General features: G+C 44.1%; 1 protein-coding gene across 6 annotated transcripts in view; it reads left to right on the top strand.

Annotated features, from left to right (window-relative positions):
- The window catches only part of ADNP2 (ADNP homeobox 2), a 36,882-nt gene extending 18,016 nt beyond the window's left edge, over window positions 1-18,866 (top strand). For 3 of the 6 annotated variants that reach the window (XM_070512795.1, XM_070512793.1, XM_070512794.1), the window contains exon 4: window positions 14,097-18,866. In XM_070512795.1, the coding sequence (XP_070368896.1) occupies window positions 14,097-17,372 (3,276 nt within the window). In that variant the 3' untranslated portion in view covers window positions 17,373-18,866. Of the gene's footprint in view, window positions 1-645; window positions 9,843-9,952; window positions 11,495-14,096 lie in introns of those variants that run through there. The other 3 variants (XM_070512797.1, XM_070512798.1, XM_070512796.1) reach the window with 2 other exon arrangements.
- The last annotated feature ends 952 nt before the right edge of the window (window positions 18,867-19,818 follow it).

Raw genomic sequence — 19,818 nt, 5'->3', positions numbered from 1 at the left:
AGAAAGTAAAAGCTAAATGTTTTCTAATGTAAGATTATTGGTGTTTTGAGAGTTTTCTGCATATAAAATTGATAAAGTGATATGGTGAAACTATTATTTATCCTTGATTATAAGATCCCACTGATGTAAGAAAGGCCTTTAATTTTTAACTATTCTGAGTAAAAAGAAATGCCATGACATTAAGTACAGTCACATTGCATAACTACGTTTTTTTCAACGACAGACCACGTATATAATGGTGGTCCCATAAGATTATAACGGAACTGAAAAATTCCTGTTGCCTAGTGATGTTGGAGCATTATAGTGCAACGCATCACTCACGTGTTCGTGGTGATGCTGGTGTAAACAAACCTGCACTGTCGGTCATGTAAAAGTATAGCATGTACAATTATGTACAGTATATAATATTTGATAATGATAATAAATGACTGTGTTACTGGTTTATGTATTTACTATTACCATACTTTTTATCGTTAAGTTAGAGTGTACTCTTGCTACTTATAAAAAAAAAATCACTGTAAAACAGTATGCCGTGTTACGCCAGCAGCATCCTCATACACCTCGTGTTTGCCACATCTCTTGATTGCATCATTTCTATTGTGCTTGATTTAATCTCATGTTGTTTTGTTCATCATGGCCCCTAAGCGTACAAAATCCACTGCTAATGTTGCCAGTAAGAGGCCACGTCGTGTGATTGACCTGGAAACAAAATTAAAACTGATTAAGGACTATGAAGGTGGAAAATCAGTGATGGTTATTGCTCGCCAGTCAGGCATGTCCCATTCCACCATAGCTACGATATTGAAGAACAAGAACAAAGTGATGGAAGCTGTTAAAGGATCTGCTTCATTGAAGGCAACAAGACTAACAAAAATTCGAGAAGGGCCTATATCAGACATGGAGGAACTTCTGATGACCTGGATTAAAGACCAGACACAGAAGCGTATCCCTCTCAGCAGCATGATGATCACGGCCAAAGCAAAAAGTTTGTTTGCAATGTTGAAAGAAAAGGCTGGATCTGACTATGATGTTGAATTTACTGCCAGCTCTGGGTGGTTTAAACGATTCAAGAATCGTTATTCATTACATGATGTGAAAGTGAGTGGTGAGTCTGCAAATGCTGATGTGAAGGCAGCTGAAGAATTTTTAGAAACTCTAGATAAGCTGATTGTGGAGGAAAATTACTTGCCAGAGCAAATATTCAATATGGATGAAACCTCTTTATTCTGGAAACGGATGCCTGAAGGGACTTTCATCCATAAGGAGGCCAAGTCAGTTCTAGGTTTCAAGGCTTTTAAGGACAAGATAACAGTCTTGGTTGGGGCTAATGTTGCAGGCTATAAATTGAAACCCTTTGTGATCTGGCACAGTGAGAACCCCAGGGCCTTCAAGCATATCAGTAAGCACACACTGCCAGTGTACTACAGGAGCAATAAGAAGTCATGGATGACCCAGCTCCTCTTCCAAGATGCCCTTCTGAATTGCTATGCTAGTGAAATAGAGACATACTGTTGGGAGAATAACATACCTTTCAAGATTTTGCTTATTATTGCTAATGCCCCTGGACACCCTCCTTTTGTTGGTGATCTTCATCCCAATATTAAAGCAGTGTTTTTCCCTCCAAATACCACTTCTTTGATCCAACCAATGGATCAAGGAATTATAGCAGCTTTTAAGGCCTACTACCTGAGGAGGACCTTTGCCCAGGCTATTGCTGCAACTGAGGAAGGCACTGGGAAGACACTGATGCAATTCTGGAAGGATTACAACATCTATGACTGCATTAAGAACCTTGCTTGGGCTTGGGGTGATGTCAGCAAGGAGTGTGTGAATGGCATCTGGAAGAAGACACTCAAGAGGTTTGTCCATGACTTCAAAGGATTTGCCAAGGATGAGGAGGTTGCAAAAATCAACAAGGCGGTAGTTCACATGGCAAACAACTTTAACCTGGGTGTGGATGAGGATGACATTCAGGAGCTCCTAGAGTTGGTTCCTGAGGAATGGACTAATGTGGAGTTGTTGGAACTGGAACAGGAATGCTTAGCTGAAGAAGAGGCAAGAGAAAAGAAAACTGCAGGAGAAGAAAAAGAACTTCGAAGAAAATTCACAGTAAAGGGTTTATCAGAAGCTTTTGCAGACCTCAGCAAGCTCCTTAAAAAGTTTGAAAACATGGACCCCAACACCGAAAGATTTTCATTGATAGAGAGGAATGTTCATGGTGCATTATCTGCTTACAAGGAAATCTATGATGAAAAAAAGAAACAAACCAAGCAAACCACCATGGATGTATTTCTGAAAAGAGTGACACCTCCTCAGTAAGAGCCTCAGGCAGGTCCTTCAGGACGTATTCTAGAAGACGGCGTTGTTGTCACAGGAGGTGACAGCTCCATACTCCTGAAGACCTTCCAGCGGGATAAGATGTGGAGGTGGAAGACAGTGATACTGATGATCCTGACCCTGTGTAGGCCTAGGCTAATGTGTGTGTTTGTGTCTTGTTTTTAACAACAAAGTTTAAAAAGTAAAAAATAAAAAAATTTAAACGTAGAAAACAGCTTGTAGAATAAGGGTATAAAGAAAAAAATTTGTACAGTTGTACAGCGTGTTTGTGCTTTAAGCTAAGTGTTACTGTACAAGAACCCAAAAGTTAAAAAAGATTTGAAAGATTATGAAGTAAAAGAGTTAAAGTAAGCTGAGGTTAATTTATTATTGACAAAAAAATATTTTTTTGTAAGTTTAGTGTAGCCTAAGTGTTCAGTATTTATAAAGTCTACATTAGTGTACAGTTGTGTCCTGGACCTCCACATTCACTCACCACTCACTCAGTGACTCAGAGTGACTCCCAGTCCTGCAAGCTCCATTCATGGTAAGTGCCTGCAGAGGGCTCCTGGACCCAATTCCAGTGTGGGTGTGGTGGATCTCCACACCAGCAGGCAGTTCTCAAATACCAGCAGGGTGTCTGAGAATTCAACTCAAATCTGACACGATCTCCCTCCATCTCTGATAGAATCAGATTCCCCAGGCAAAGGACTCAGTCCCCCAAGACTGCCCTCCACTTTGTACACCAGCCACAAGTTCAGGTTGTCTGTGCATCTGACTGACCTGCTACAAACTGGAGATTCCAACAGCCCCCTGCAACTCAGGATGCCAATTGCAAGTCCAGGTTGTTACCTGTACTTCTGGCCGACTGGCTATATATCAGAGGTTCCCACGACCCCCTCCTTGGGTTCAGTTAATTTGCTGGAATGGTTCACAGAACTCAAGAAAACCTATTTAGTCACTAGATTACCAGTTTATTACAGAGGATATGAAAGGATACGAATTAACAGCCAGATGTAGAGATAGATACATAGGGCCAGGTCCTGAACAAAGGAGCTTGTGTCCTCATGGTGCTTGGGGCCCAGCTCCGTGGCTCGTGGAAGCGTTCTGGTTGCCCAACATGGAAGTTCTCTGAAAAGGGCTGATGAGCTGTCCTTCTGGTTTTCTATGGAGGCTTCATTACGTAGTCATGATTGACTAAGTCATTGGCCATTGGCGATTGATTCCAGCTCAGGCCGCCCTCCTTTCCCTGAAAATCAGTGTGGGACTGAATCCTCTGATCACAGAGCTGGTTCTCCTGGCAACCAGCCCCCACGCTTGGGTGGGGTCAGGAGCTGAGGACAGGAGCTGATATTGCTCAGGAAATTCTAAGGGTTTTCGGAGCTGTGAGCCAGGAACCGTGGGTGAAGGCCAAATATATATTTCTTATAAATTACAGTATCACAGTCCATCCCCTGGTTTTCCAACACGGATCCCTTACAGCAAAGCACTCTTAAAAGTCAAAAGATAGTGGCACATTACTAGAATCTCATTGAATCATTAAGAACTATCCAGTCCATCATCACATTGTATGAAAATGTCTCTGAGGGTGAGAACACTCAGGTTTGCAGGCTTCCTTTAATCTTGTCAGGTTCCAGAAGCAGGAGTGGTCTTGGCAAACATATAGTTTCACCCCTCCGAGCATCTGGTATACTTACCCTGAGAGAGAGTATTATTCCCTTGCTCTGAACTTCTCTCGAAGTATTAATAAAATGTTGGGTCTCCCTCATTGCATAACACACTTGCTCAGCCCTTTACCCTCAGCTGTTATTTCTCCACCCTTGGAAGGGTCATTGGGTTTGGCCACTGTGCTGGCGTAGATGGCTGGCAGCAACACCAACCTAGCAGAGCCTCCCTCTCAGTCCACGTCACTCATAGAGGGTACGGTCACACCGGTACAGAACTACTGGGCTGTCCTGACCACTAGGCAGTACAGCCACATTCACTGTCAGCCCCAACTTTGCCACAGTCTACCCCATCAGGCCCTTAGGAATTCTGACATAAGGATTTAAAGGTAAAGTTACAGTTTCTTGCTTAGGAATCATCCCTAATCTTGGGACTGCAGCAGGTAGGGAAAGAGAAAGTTGTGGTGATGAGGGGAAGTATTGTATGACTCCAGCGCTCACGCATACCTCCTTTTCCTCAGATACCCCAGAACACTGGAGGAGTCTGTCCAGGGGGAACCGTCCCTTGTTATGTTCATGTTGAGTGTGAGCACTCCCTCAAGAGGGCATGCAAGCCAGCCCTTGGCTCCCCTGCTTTAGACAGCAGATGTTTTTAATTGCCCATTTCAATCTTCTATAAACTGTTACTCTGAGGAGGATATCTCTCTGCCCATTGTTGGAAATTATGGGCTGTAAAGTGAATTCCTTCATCTGAAGAAATGACAGTTGGCTGTGCAATATCTTCTGGTTCTTTCATGTCACTGAGCATGTGCGTCTACTACCAGGCGAGCAAAGCCCAGTCCAGCGTCAGGGTCTGTTCCTCTCAGGACCCATTTAATGCCCCCAGGACTACTAGCCTCAGTCTCCCACAGGGGCTTCCCACAGGGACTCTGCCACAGAGCCATCTGCAGTCTCCATCTATCTTGTGGGCAGAGAGAACAGTTCTTATTGGCATTTAGTGCCTCAGACGGCAAGAGGACTAGATCCTGCGTTGCTGCACTGCCCCCATTTCCACTAATTTTATGGACCCAGTGCACTGGGGGCTATCAACTTATTGATTCCAGTCACCTTCCAAACCTGGAAGGGTGTTCTGATGGGCATTGACATGTGCTAGTTCAACACACTTCTCAAATGTCCATAGGGCTATGCCCCATACGGACATGCCTTTAATAGCCCAGATTTCCATTGCCCTCCTGCCTGACTGAATGGCCAGGCCATTCGCCACTGCCTATGAGTCAGTAAAAACGCAAATATAGGGTCTTTTACCATAGTTCAATTTTTCTCTCACTGCTAGGAAAATAGCAAGAAGTTCAGACTGAGCTGATTTGTTTTTGTCTTGTTGGATCAGAGTGGTGACCATTCAAACAGGATGTTGTCCATTTGCCTTGGAACTTTTGTGCACAAGCCAAGCAGCTCTTTGTTGGTCAGCCGAGGGCTCTTTATAGGGCACTGTCCGAGTGATGGTAGAATCAGGCAGCTCCTCATGCAGTTCCAAAGGCAGCCCTAGGGAAAAAGAGGCTCCCTGCCTGCGAGTGTCTCCTTGTGTTCCCCCAGGCAGCATGAGCCTGTCTTAAGCCATTTCCATCTTATTAGGGAATACTCTAGGGCAGTATTTCTGTGTTTCTCTGACATCAACCAAGACAATGTGGGTATTTCAGGTTTTACGGTCATTTTATGTCCTCAGTCTTAGTGGTAACTTCAATTAATGTCACGTAGCAAGGTAGTAAATGCCCCTCAAATGGAAATTCTCTAGTCTGAAGTCTCAGTAGTTGTCGCTGGGAGGCGCTCACAGGCTCTTGCTGTGGGCCCCAGTCCATGCTCCACATGGGGCCATCACAGAGAGAATTTGTCCCTGCCTGCGCTCCACCTTCTATTCCACTTTGTGGGTTCTGGCAATCTTACTGGTTCCCATTTAGCATGTCTAGTTCATACTGGTTGAAGGGTGGACTTACTTGCCTTATGTTTTACAATGCTGGGTAGAGGAAATGTTCCCTGTGAAATGCAATGTCTAGTCCCATATTACAATCAGATAAAAGAGATGCAACCACTTCACATAAAGCCTGTTCGAACATACCAATTCTGCTATAAACTTTTACCTTAATTCCACCAAGTCTTACATTCCTAACTGTATCCTCTACTTGGATTTCATCTACAAATGTTGGTTTTACCATACTAGGTAAGGGAAGTGTTCCCTGGCCAGACATAACACTCTTTCCCATAAAACAGTCAAGTAAAGGAGATGCACTTATTTATGTAATACCTGCTTATACATTCCATTCATAATCCTATCAACCACTGCGTTTTTATGTTCGCATTCTATTGTACCTGAGTCAGGGCTTCACCAATGAGTTTGGGTGCACCAGTTTATGGGGCTCCTGTATCAAGGACTCCTGGAAACTTGTCTTTTCCACTCCCTGACCATTTTAGCCACTCTTGTGCAAAAGGCTTTGGGTCCCCAGTGAGGGGTGCAGCCAAGGGACCCCTGGCCCTTTTGTTTGTCTTGATCTTCATTAATTGGCCTGTCACCCCAAGAGATTCCTGTTCAGGTTTCTCACTGTAATCTTCGCCTTCTGGCTTAAGTTCCTCCAAACTGGGGTAAAGAGAGTGGACTTGTTTGGGGCCCTTTAATTTTGGGGGACGAAGAGGGGGTTCACTGGTCCACCCAGTCTCTGGTAGTGCTACCTCAACACCTTTGTTTCAACTCCATCGCTGTTCACTTTATCCACCCCTTTTCTCCAACCGTCTGAAGACTTCCGTTCTGCTGGGTCGAGTCCCTTGACTCTCTCCTTTCTCTTTCCTGATTTTCTTCATTAGTTTAATGTTCTTGGTATCAGTAAGATCCGTATAGGGAAGCTGAGAGAGAAAATCTGATAAGGCTTCTTGAACTGTTGTTCCGTTTTGTAGCAGTAAAGTTACATGGGGTGCCCGTGCAACTGGGCCCCGTTAATCACAGCATTTACCATAACCTGGGTAGTGGGCATATTCAGTGGGTGAAAATCTTGGTTACCATAAAGCCCGTCCCACATGGCTTGCTTATGAAGCTTAGCTGCTTCATCTGGAGTGTTCTATTTGGCATCTATAGGGGAAATTGAACAGTACCCTTTCTCAAGATAAACATATTTTATAGTGGCTTTTATCAGTCCACCAGGCTGGCGGTTCCCTTGGGAATAACCTCCTATGTGTCTGGATCCTGTACAGCTGTCACTAGTGAGCTGCGGGTTCTGCATCAAGCCAAACATGCACTCCTACTCTGCAGCATTCAAACCAAAGACAGCCCCCAGACTGATCACTCTCACATCTATTTTAGTAAAGGTTCTTCAGGAAGCTCATGATAGTGATCCACAAAATGACCAGTTTCTTCCTGTTACATCCCCTGATTTCACTTATTTCTTGGTTTTGCCCTCCCTCTACATTAACTACTTTCTCGGTGACCAGAGGTCTTAGAGATGCTTTCTCTTGTCCCTGCATAATTTTTCCCTTTCTAGGGGGGCTTTGAGGCTAAAGGCCGAAGCTCAGATAGACCCAAATCTGAGCTTGCTTCAGGATCAAGGCTGACCCAGCACTTTTCTTTTACCTTTGTTTCTGCTATTACAGATAGCTACCAGGGAGTTGTATACTTAGCATGCTTCTGATTTTGCATTTCCTTATGTTTTAAGTGAGTCAACTCCTAGGGAGTCAGGTCTACTACTGTTTCTAAGTTCATTGGTAACTTTTACCTTTAGTAACTGATCACAGTGTAGCTGCAGTTTCATACCATGGGCAGCCATCCAGGGATCAAAGGTTCCTCGTCCTCTGCCCTTTTATTCTTTCTCTTCAAAAACCACGTTTCTGTGAGTTAGGGCCAGTCTAGCAAATCACACTTCTGACACTTAACTGCAAGGGTTTCATGGACCCAATTCCAACATGAGTGGTGGAAGCTTCCCCACACCAGCAAGCATTTTTGGAAGACCAGCTGGGTGTCTGAGAATTCAACTTAATTCTGACACTATTTATCTGGATATAGAATCAGATTCCATGGGTAAAGGGCTCAGTCCCACAAGACTGTCCCCCACTTCAGATGCCAATTGCAAGTTCCCCTTGTTATGTGTACTTCTGACTGACTGGCTGTAAATCAGAGGTTCCCACGACCCCCTCCTTGGGTTTGATTAACTTGTTGGAACAACCCACAGAACTCAAGAAAACCTATTTAGTCACTGGATTACTGATTTATTACAGAGGATATGAAAGGATATGAATCAATAGCCAGATGTAGAGATACATGCGTAGGAGCAAGTCCTGAACAAAAGAGCTTGTGTCCTCATGGTGCTTGGGGCCCAGCTCCGTGGCTCGTGGAAGCGTTCTGGTTGCCCAACATGGAAGCTCTCTGAAAAGGGCTGATGAGCTGTCCTTCTGGTTTTCTATGGAGGCTTCATTACGTAGTCATGATTGACTAAGTCATTGGCCATTGGCGATTGATTCCAGCTCAGGCCGCCCTCCTTTCCCTGAAAATCAGTGTGGGACTGAATCCTCTGATCACAGAGCTGGTTCTCCTGGCAACCAGCCCCCACGCTTGAGTGGGGTCAGGAACCCAGGATGAGAGCTCATTTTGCTCAGGAAATTTAAAGGTTTGGGGAGTTGTGAGCCAGGAACTATGGTTGAAGACCAACTATATCTGACAAACATATTTTGGTCATCTGAATGACCAAATAGATATATTTCTTCGAAATCACCATATCCCAGTACCCTATACAGGAGTGCCATTTGTTATCTCTTGTACCTTATTTTTACTAAATTTTCTAAGTTTCGATATTTTTAGATACACAAATACTATTGTGTTACAGTTGCCTACAGTATCGGGTAGAGTGACATGCTACATGGGTTTGTAGCCTAGGAGCAATAGCTCAGGTGTGCAGTAGGTCACACCATCGAGGTTTGTGTAAGTACACCCCCTGATGTTTTCACGATGAAATCACCTGACGTGTGTCTCAGATGGTGTCCCCGTGGTTAAGCGAAGCATGACTGTAGGTGTAATGAAAGTTCATCCTGTTTTCATAGACTGAAGTACAAACAAATATGCATCTTTGAATTGAGGAACACAACTTATAATAATTTGAAACCTCAAACCTAAGCAGATTCAAGCCAAAACGTGGCATACTGCTAAGTTCTCCTCGCTAAAGTGTTTTCTCCTGGAAAACTCTCCCTGCCATTAGGTTAGTACCCTCATTGGTATCAAACTCAGTGGATCTCCGATTTGACTTCGCTACCTCCCTTCTGTTTGTCCAAGTTGTGCTGGTCTTGGGAATTTTGGCTTTAAAAAAATTCGTGTAACTAGTCATTGTTCTGTCAGAATTTTCTGTAAATACATTTCTATTGTTAACCTGCCATCCTGAGTCCCACTTTTGGGTCTCTTACCTTCCTTGACCCTCCCCTCTCTACCATCAGACACAAGCTTCCTTGAAAGCACTCTGTTTTGGTTTTTCTGTGCAGAACAGCTTGTCGCTGTTCAAATAGGCCTTGCTGTGAAGAACTTGACTTCATGTTTTTTTTTTTTAATTCAAGCATCTTGGTGTTTTTTTTTTTTTTAAAGATTGGCACCTGAGCCAACGTCTGTTGCCAATCTTTTTTTCTCTTTCTTCTCCACAAAGCCCTCCAGTACATAGCTGTATGTTTTAGTTGTGGGTCCTTCTAGTTGTGGCATGTGGGACGCTGCCTCAGTGTGGCCTGACGAGCGGTGCCATGTCCACGCCCAGGATCCGAACCTGTGAAACCTTGGACTGCTGAAGCTTAGTGCGTGAACTTAACCACTTGGCCACTGGGCTGGTTCCCCCTCCCGCCTTTTTTTTTTTGCAGGGAAAGATTCACCCTGAGCTGACATCTGCTGCAAGTCTTCCTCTCTCTCTCTTTTTTTTCCTCCCCAAATTCTCAGTGCATGGTTGTATATCCCAGTGGTAAGTCATTTCTAATTCTTCTATGTGAGCCACTGCTACAGCATGGCAACTGACTGACAGGTGGTGTGGTTCTGCAACTGGGCTGCTGAAGTGGTGAGCACTGAACTTTAACTACTAGGCCATCAGGGCTGGCTTGTAGTGAATCTTTTTTTTTCTTTTTGGTGAGGAAGATGGGCCCTGAGCTAACATCTGTTGCCAGTCTTCCTCTTTTTGCTTGGGGAAGATTGTCGCTGAACTAACATATTTTATGTGGGACACTGCCACAGTGTGGCTTGATGAGTGGTGTGTAGGTCCTGGCCTGGGATCTGAACCCTTGAACTCTGGGAGTGTGTGAACTTAACCACTATACCACCAGGCTGGCCTCAGTCATGAATCATTTTTTAGGTGTCACTGATTTTTCTCATCTGAATTCTTTAAAAGATCTTGTAACATGCAGTATAATATATGCTATATGCTTTTCATCAAGAAACAGTTTTTGAATTCCTGCTACTAAGCGGGTAAAACTTTTTGAGTGCCTGATACAAAGAGGTAAAAGTTAAGGTGGTTTTCTCACAGAGTTTTTTGCTGGGGTGAATAGGGCCTAGGCATAAGCTGTTAAATAGCAGTGTGAAATTCTCCTTTGAAACACTGTTGCCTGGCCTGGAGACTGCCGTCTGCTGGTTTAGTTCTCACTCTTCTTCATCCCTAAGGCAGCCTTCCTGCTTGAATTTGTCTCTGGGGAGTAGGATTTATGAAAAGAGACAGTTTGGGCAACATAGCAGAAATAGCAAGTAGCCATGATGATTATGGGTCTCCCTCGAGGGCTCAGGGAAACGACACGTGTTAGGCTTTTAGGTGTAGGGGACAGAACCGTGCTAAGGAGTTGGCAGGCGATGGACTCAGTTATCGTGGGCTCTGAGGAGGCAGCCTCAGGCTGATGGGCAGATGACATACTATCCTGGGACAGGATTTCAACCTGTACCCAGTGCTCCTGACTCCACTTCTCTGCTTCTCTCTTTGGCTGTTTTTCTTCCTTTGTTACTAGTGAACCAAGGTCTCACACTCAGATGGTTTCTGGTTGATCACTATCCTGGAGCTTTCACATAGAGGTTTTTGTGTGAGCATGTGCTTTCATTTCTCTTGGGTAAATGCCTGGGAATGAGGTTGCTCAGTTGCATGTGGTAAATAAGTATATATTTATCTTTATAACAAACTGCCAAACTTTTCCAAAGGGGCTGTAGCATTTGCTTTCTCACCAATGCTATGAGAGGTCTGGCTGCTCTGCAGCATTGGCAGACTTGATATTGTCAGGGTTATTGTGCTTATGGACCTACCTGTTTATTTCCACTTGACTAGGTTTGTGGTGGCATATTCTCTGGTTTTAATTTGCCTTTCCCTAGCGACTGGTGATGTTGAGCATCTTTTCACGTGTTTCTGTGGCATCTGGATACCTTCTTTGGTAAAGTGTTCAAATCTTTTTCCCGTTTTCTAAAAATTGAGTCATCTGTTTTCTTCCTGAAACGTGGAACATGTTTACAACATGTATTCTGGATACAAGTCCTTTATTAGGTATGTGGTTTGCAAATCTTGTCTCCTAGCCTGTGGCTTCTCTTTTTATTTTTTAAACAGTGTCTTTCAAAGAGCAGAAGCTTTCTTACTTGGATGAAGTCCAGTTTATCTTTTTTTTCTTTTATGGATCATATTTATGGTGTCATATTTAAGAAATCTTTCCCTAATCCAAATATCTATTCAACACTAACAGATAGTAACATGCAATTGTTAGTAAATTCTGTCGGGTCTTTCATTGAGTGTAATTTTCATTGAGTATCTGGTTGCTCAATATAATATTTTGAGTATAAGACACACTGTTTTTTTAAATGAACCACTAATAAAACTAAAAGAATATTTCACTTAAAGGGCTGGCCCCGTGGCCGAGTGGTTAAGTTCACATGCTCTGCTTTGGCAGTCCAGGGTTTGCTGGTTTGGATCCTGGGCCTGGACCTAGACACCGCTCATCAAGCCATGCTGTGGTGGTGTCCCACATAGAAGAACTAGAAGGACTTACAACTAGGATGTACAACTATGTCCTGGGGCTTTGGGGAGAAGAAAAAGAGGAAGATTGGTAACAGATGTTAGCTCAGGGCTAATCTTCCTCACCAAAAAGAAAAAAAGCCAAAAAGGTAGTTTTGGGAGGTGACTCCTAGAGCTGCAGTTCTCCTTTAAAAAGAACATTTCATTTAAACTGTGTTGTGCCATTGATCCATCAGTTGTAAGGTGTAGCCAGATTTTGGAGATACTAAAATATGAAAAAAAATGTATCTTAGAATCATTGAAATACGTTATTTTTTTAGTCTGGTTGGCTGCTGCCCTCACTTTATTATAGATCCTACTAGAAATGCTAGAACCTGGGGTTTTGTTAATTGCTGTGAAGGCAGTAGTATGTTGCTGAATGTGTTTGGGTGATTTCTCTGACCTATGACCCATGAGGGAAAACTGCATGAATAGGAGAGAGAGGATGACAGAATGTACAGAACTGGAATCTGTGTGTATGTGTGTCTGAGAGGGTGATCATGAGAGCACATATTTAGGAGGGATGGGAGTTGACCTGTGGCCACTGTGATAGCAAGAAGCAGTGTCGCAGAGTGAGGAGACCTCTGCCACCGCCAACAGAGGGAGCTTGAAGGAAGCCTCTCGTTGTCTAGGTCTTACTTTCCTCCCTGTGAGCCTAGGGCCGGGTGTTCTGTGGCTCACCAGCCCTGGGACCTGGAGACTCACGAGACCAAAGACTTCGCCACTCAGAGCATCACAACCCATCAGGTCTTACTGGCTGCTGGGGCAGAGTGTGCTCCTGAGTTGCCCAGCTGTTGTACACAAAGAAGTCTGTTCTTAGCCCAGGGTTGTTGAATTCCCCCATATTTGCCTTGAAGAGAACTCGAGCATCATTAGTGCAGTGTTCTGTGGCCTGAAACTTACCTCAGAATTATTCCTAGTGAGTTTAGGCACATCCCTCTTTCTTTACTGTTTGTCACATAGTTTACTAGATACTTGCATGTGCTGTCCATTTGGCTCCTACGTTCTCTAGGGATGGAGGAAATGAAAGACAGTAATGATGGGTTTAACAATTTGCAAGTTAGGTTATTTGTGGATAAGTTCCAGAGGTTGTAGAATTTGGATTAAAAACAATATTAGAACTAAGAGAAATAGGATGAGAAGGGGAGACAATAAGTTTCTCTTGCAGAGAATTAAGTGAGTTTATTTTAATTCAAAGCATAGGACTGAGTATGAGCACATCTCAGAGATACTGCGGGTTCACTTCCAGACCACCTCAATAAAGTGCATATTGCAATAAAGCAAGTCACATGAATCTTTTGGTTTCCCAGTGCATATAAAAGTTATGCTTACACTATACTGTAGTCTGTTAAGTGTGCAGTAGCATTATGTCTAAAAAAGCTACATACCTTAAGTAAGCCATACTTTGTGGCCAAAAAATGCTGACCGTCATCTGAGCCTTCAGTGAGTCATGTTGAAACATTTCAAACAGTGTGAGAGTCACCAGATGTGACACAGACACGAAGTGAACAAATGCTGTTGGAGACGTGGCACTGGCAGAGCTGCTTGCTGCAGCGTTGTCATAGACTTCCAGTGTGTAAAACGCGGTATCTGGGAGGTGCAGCAGCACAAGGAAATGAGGTCTGGCTGTAATGAGATTCGTGGTTTCAGTGGATGGCTTGGAATGGGTTAGCAAACTGCGTTGTGGGCCATATCCTGTGTTTGTGCGGCGTACGAGCTAAGAAGAGTCATTCCATTTTTAAATGATTGAGAAGAATTCTGTTGTGTGACATGTGAAAACTGTATGAAGTTTGAGTTGATGTCTGTTGGGTTGCTGGCACAGAGCCACGTGCACAGATGCACATGTCATCAGGTGCTGGGGTCACTGCAGCAGCACTGAGGAGTTGCACAGGCTGCATTGGGTGGCCCACAGAGCCTGACAGGCTCACCCTGGCCTTTAAGGAAAAGCTTGCACTGGCTTAGAAAAAACACTGTTCCCTGAGGTGATAGTGGTAAGCTCCCTGGGGCCTTAGAAGAGAAGAGTCGCACGTTTGTGAACCACAGGAGGCGCAGTACCTGATGGTTGTATTAAACTGTGCTCGACTTTCTTTTCTCTTAACAGAGATATCGGACAAAGCCATACTGTTGCAGCCTCTGTAGATACTCCACAAAAGTGCTTACTTCATTCAAAAACCACCTGCATCGCTACCATGAAGACGAAATTGACCAGGAGCTGGTGATCCCTTGCCCAAACTGTGTCTTCTCCTCTCAACCCAAAGTTGTGGGGAGACACTTCAGAATGTTTCATGCACCTGTTCGGAAAGTCCAGAACTACACAGTGAATATTTTAGGTGAAACTAAATCATCTAGGAGTGATGTGATAAGTTTTACATGTTTAAAATGTAACTTTTCAAACACTTTGTACTACAGCATGAAGAAGCATGTGCTGGTAGCCCATTTTCACTACTTAATTAACTCCTACTTTGGCCTGCGAACTGAGGAAATGGGCGAGCAACCGAAAACCGAAGATACCCTTTCTACTGAGAAGATGCCACCATCTGACAAGTATTACTGTAAAAAATGCAATGCCAATGCCAGCAGCCAGGACGCGCTGATGTATCACATTCTCACATCGGATATACACAGGGACTTGGAGAATAAGCTTAGGTCCGTGATTTCAGAACATATTAAGAAGCCTGGACTTTTGAAGCAAATGCATATTGCTCCCAAACCAGCTGCACATGTGGCCATGCCACCGCACACCAATGCTCCGGGCCTCCCAGCTACACCCCCTTGCTTTCACCTTGCCTTGCCACAGAACAGTCAGAGCCAAACCGTAGTCCAGCCAGTTCAGGGCACAGTGCAGCCCGTGACTGTGGCCTCGGCTGCGTCTGGAAGTGTCACCCATTCTCCGCCTGCCGTTGCCCAGTCCCGAGTGACTCTAGTCTCCAGCCCTCTGCCCGTGGGCCAGAGCAGCCTCACTCTGCCGCCCGCAGCTCCCCAGCCTGTCTTTCTTTCTCATGGAGTCCCACTTAATCAGTCAGCAAATCCTCCTGTGTTGCCCTTGAGTCAGCCAGTTGGACCTATAAATAAGTCTGTTGGAACTGGTGTCCTCCCGATAAACCAGACCATCCGCCCAGGGGTTTTACCCCTCAACCAGCCTGTTGGGCCTATTAGCAGACCAGTTGGGCCTGGAGTTCTTTCAGTAAACAGACCTGTTGGGTCTGGTGTCCTTCCTGTCAGTCCCTCTGTCACCCCTGGGGTTCTTCAGGCCGTCTCACCAGGGGTGATTTCTGTGAGTCGGACAGTCCCGTCAGGGGTCCTTCCTGCAGGCCAGATGACCCCTGCTGGGGTTATCCCTTCGGGACAGACAGCAACTTCTGGGGTTCTCCCTGCGGGCCAGATGGTGCAGTCAGGAGTTCTCCCCATTGGCCAGACAGCCCCATCGGGGATTCTCCCCACGGGGCTGACAGTCCCTTCACGGGTTCTCCCTCCTGGCCAGACGGTCCCCCTGAGGGTTCTCCCTGCAGGCCAGGTGGTCCCACCTGGGCTCCTTTCTCCCAACCACACAGTCTCGTCAGGTGTTCTCCCTGTGAACCAGGGTATTAATTCTGGTGTTCTTCAGCTCAGTCAGCCTGTGATGTCAGGAGTTCTTCCTATGGGCCAGCCAGTGAGGCCTGGGGTCTTGCAACTTAATCAGTCTGTGAATACCAAAATTCTGCCTGCAAATCAGTCAGTTAGACCCGGTACTTCGCAAAACACCACTTTCCTCACGTCAGGCTCCATTCTCAGACAGCTGATACCTACAGGGAAACAAGTGAATGGGATTCCCACATACACCCTTGCCCCGGTGTCTGTCACTTTGCCCGTGCCACCTGGAGGTGTTGCGACCGTTGCCCCTCCCCAGATGCCCATCCAGCTCCTGCAGTCAGGCGCAGCTGCACATATGGGCAGTTCCGTGGCCAGCATGCCCTCCTCTCCAGTGGTAGTGAATACCACTCAGAATATGTTTGTTCAGGCCTCCTCATCTGTGGCAGAGGGGAGTCAGGTGCTCAAACAGGCAAAGCAATGGAAAACCTGCCCGGTTTGCAACGAGCTCTTCCCTTCCAACGTCTACCAGGTACACATGGAGGTGGCTCATAAGCACAGTGAATCCAAATCTGCTGAAAAGCTGGAGCCTGAAAAACTGGCAGCATGTGCACCGTTTTTAAAGTGGATGAGAGAGAAAACAGTTCGGTGTCTCTCTTGTAAATGCTTAGTATCGGAGGATGAGCTTATCCATCACTTACTCATGCACGGCCTGGGGTGCTTGTTCTGTCCGTGCACTTTCCATGATATTAAAGGTCTTTCAGAGCATAGTCGGACTATGCACCTAGGGAAGAAGAAATTACCCGTGGATTATAGTAACAAAGGCTTTCAATTGGATATTGATGCTAATGGCAACCTGCTGTTTCCCCATCTTGACTTCATTACCATACTACCAAAGGAAGAGCTGGGGGAGCGGGAAGTCTACTTGGCAATACTAGCTGGGATACACTCCAAGTCGCTTGTCCCAGTGTATATTAAAGTGAGGCCTCAAACCGAGGGTGCGCCTGGGAGCCCCACCAAACAAGCCTTGACCTGCCCCTTCTGCTTTGGCACCTTTGTGACGACTGAGGCGTATGAGCTGCATTTGAAGGAGAGACACCACATCATGCCCACAGTCCACACGATCCTGAAGTCTCCGGCCTTCAAGTGCATCCACTGCTGTGGGGTTTACACTGGCAACATGACCCTGGCCGCCATCGCCATTCATCTGCTGCGCTGCCGGAGCGCTCCCAAGGACAGCAGCTCAGACCTTCAAGTCCAGCCTGACTTCATTGAGAACGGCGAACTGCTGCTGGTCAACGGCGAGGTGCTACACGACTCCAGTTTTTCTGTAAAGAGAAAGCTGCCTGAGGGCCACTTTGGGGCAGAAGACCAGAGGGATGGGGACGAGCGACCTGTCGTCATCCATGCTGATGCAGCCCCCTCTGCAGAAAAGGTGACGAGTGTCGTGCCTTTCAAAAGACAAAGGAATGAAAGCAGGACTGAGGGACCCCTTGTTAATGATGACGCTCTTCAAATTTTAGCATTAAATCCTAAAAAATATGAAGACCGTTCTTATGAAGAAAAAAAGCAGTTCCTTAGAGATTATTTCCACAAGAGACCGTATCCTAGTAAAAAGGAAATAGAACTGTTATCCTCACTCTTATGGGTGTGGAAAATTGATGTGGCTTCATTTTTTGGAAAAAGAAGATACATTTGCATGAAAGCAATAAAAAATCACAAGCCTTCTGTACTTTTAGGCTTTGATATGTCTGAACTTAAAAATGTTAAACACAGATTGAACTTTGAGTATGAACCACAAAACTTGTAAAAAATAATTGGGAAATCTAAAGTACTAGATAATTAGTAGTTTTTCCAATTGAGATTTTAAAAAATGTTATTTTCTTCACTGTATGTTGAACTAATCAATTTCAGTGGTCTTTATGCTGCTCTTTAGATTTATTTCAGGTGCTCAGAAAGACTTCTATATATAGAAGTGAATAGTTCTTTGAAATTTATTGTTTCCTGAAGTTTGATTTTGTAACAATTATTTTTAGTTTTTTCCTCTGTCATGTAAATTAAATCTTTTGATATTTCGTGCACGCCTTGTTTTCCTAGTAGTGTCAGTATTGGATGATTAAAACTGAAATCTACATGTTTGTTTTTTCATTTAAGGAAGTTTCAGCTTGTTTGAGATTACTTGATTAACTGCGACTTAAAGCATTGGTCTCCCTCAGTTAGCTTCTCATGCAGCAGCAATTGATACAGTAAATGTGTGTAGAGAAGTGAGTACCAGCCCCCGTGATGTGTATGGTTCCTTAAGGATGCACTGCGTTAACTTATGCTGATTTCTTCTTTGTGAGATATTTGTTTATTAGATTATAATTTTGATTTACATTTTTTTCAGGTATATCCTAACAGCTGTTTTTGATTATAACTCATAGGAAACCAAACATTTTCATTTTAAAAAAATTACTGAACCTGAAATCTGCTATTTAGCTCATAAGTCAAAAAGTTATTTTACAAATAAAGTAATTCTGTAGGTGCAGAAGTACTTTTCAGTGTAGACTTTCCCCTCTTTTTGATATGGTGATAGTCATTTTTCCATTCAACGGTAAAACCATAAGTCTTAGTGCCTTTAGAATAAACACTGAAAACACACACACCAACTCTCCTCCTCACCTGACTGTCCATAAGCCAGTGAAAGGGAAGGGCCGTGTTCCTCAGGAATGAAGTTTTTACACCTGAGTGTGGACACTCACTGAAATGTAAGCTAGGTTTTCAGGGGACAAGGTGGAGTGACAAGTCCCCATGGCTGGCATATGAAATCTCGGATGGTTTCCTAGAGGGAAATGAATTTGTTTTGGAGAAATGGGCTTTTCCATAGTTTAGTTGTCCAGGTTAATGGGCCAGGATATTGCTAAAGAACGCCTTTGTATTACTCTCCTTTGGACAGTTAAACCTCGGTTGTTTTCACACAATATAAAATAACTTAAAGCACCAGAACAGGAATGGAGGCCAGCCCCTGTAGACCGGAAGTCAGGCTGCTGGTGACACACAGCAGAGGCGCCTGTCCAACGTATTCAGAGGATGTGACCGTCTCTGGGAAATAGATAACGTTGCTATATGGATTTAAAAAAAATACAATACTCGCATGTAATTGCTATAATGTGCATTTTTGAGGCAGTTGTGAAACTGGTCTGTGATTGTTGGTGTACTCTGTTGTAAATTCAAAAAGAGCTTGTTGAAGTTTATTTTTTTTTTTACCTATTGTTTTCAGAGTGTCTATTTTGAATTAAAATTTGTTATATTACTGCAAATACAACTGTTTAATTTTTTTGACAGTTAAAATGTCTCTGTGACTCAGGAATAATCTAAACAAGGATATAGATACCACATTTATTTTCTGAAGAACATTACTTGTCATTGTGAAAATAAGTCGGCATAATCCAAAAGGACTAATTAATTACCAGTGTCACAAAACAGATGTGGCTGGAGATGCTTGACGTGTCAGAAGAGGATGCTGGGGAGCCGGGAGCTTGCCTTGGTGGAGGCTGCTCGCCAGTGCTTGTGCCCGTGCGGGGAGGCCAGCTTTAGAGGTGCCGACAGGGACAGTCTGCTGTTTGCGTGGTTTCATCCCCCTTTAGTTCACATCAGTCAGGTTTCTGTTGGCGTTTTGAGCCTGATCATTCTTTGTTGGGGGTGACTGTCCTGTCCATTGTAGGAGCAGAACAGCATTCCTGGCCTCCACCCACTCCAGGTCAGTAGTATCTCTGCCCCTACTCCCCCAGGTGTGACAACCAAAAATGTCATTGCCCAAGTATTCCCTGGGGGGCACAGCCCTGACTAGACCCACTGTGTTAAAGGAATTCTGATTTTGAATTATATTTTAGTTGTCTTTCAGCTTGTGATGCTGAGTTTTTGTATGTTATGTTAGTTTACTGGTTATTAATTTTTTAGGTTCACAGATCAAAATTTGATATAAGCCGAGCTTCAAAAGCACATGTGGGAGTTCTTGCAAATATAGAAAATGAGTAAATTTATTATTTGAAAATAAAAAGCTAAACCATAGATGAATAGTTTAGTGGTGGGGGCTTTTTAAACTGATGTCTAAAAGATGATTAGAAATTGAGAGAGATGGAGGCAGTTCTTTTTTTATATGATGGTTACAAAACGTATACTTTAAAAATTTTTTTAGCAATGTAGCTTCAACTTTAAAAATGTTACGTATTTGAAGTCTAATTGAAATTTCAGTTAAAAACAAAATGTATTGTACT

This window comes from Equus asinus, chromosome 7 (assembly GCF_041296235.1).
Source record: "Equus asinus isolate D_3611 breed Donkey chromosome 7, EquAss-T2T_v2, whole genome shotgun sequence".
Taxonomy (NCBI): domain Eukaryota; kingdom Metazoa; phylum Chordata; class Mammalia; order Perissodactyla; family Equidae; genus Equus; species Equus asinus.
Note: the sequence above shows the minus strand (reverse complement) of the source record. Positions and strands in the feature narration are given on the sequence as shown.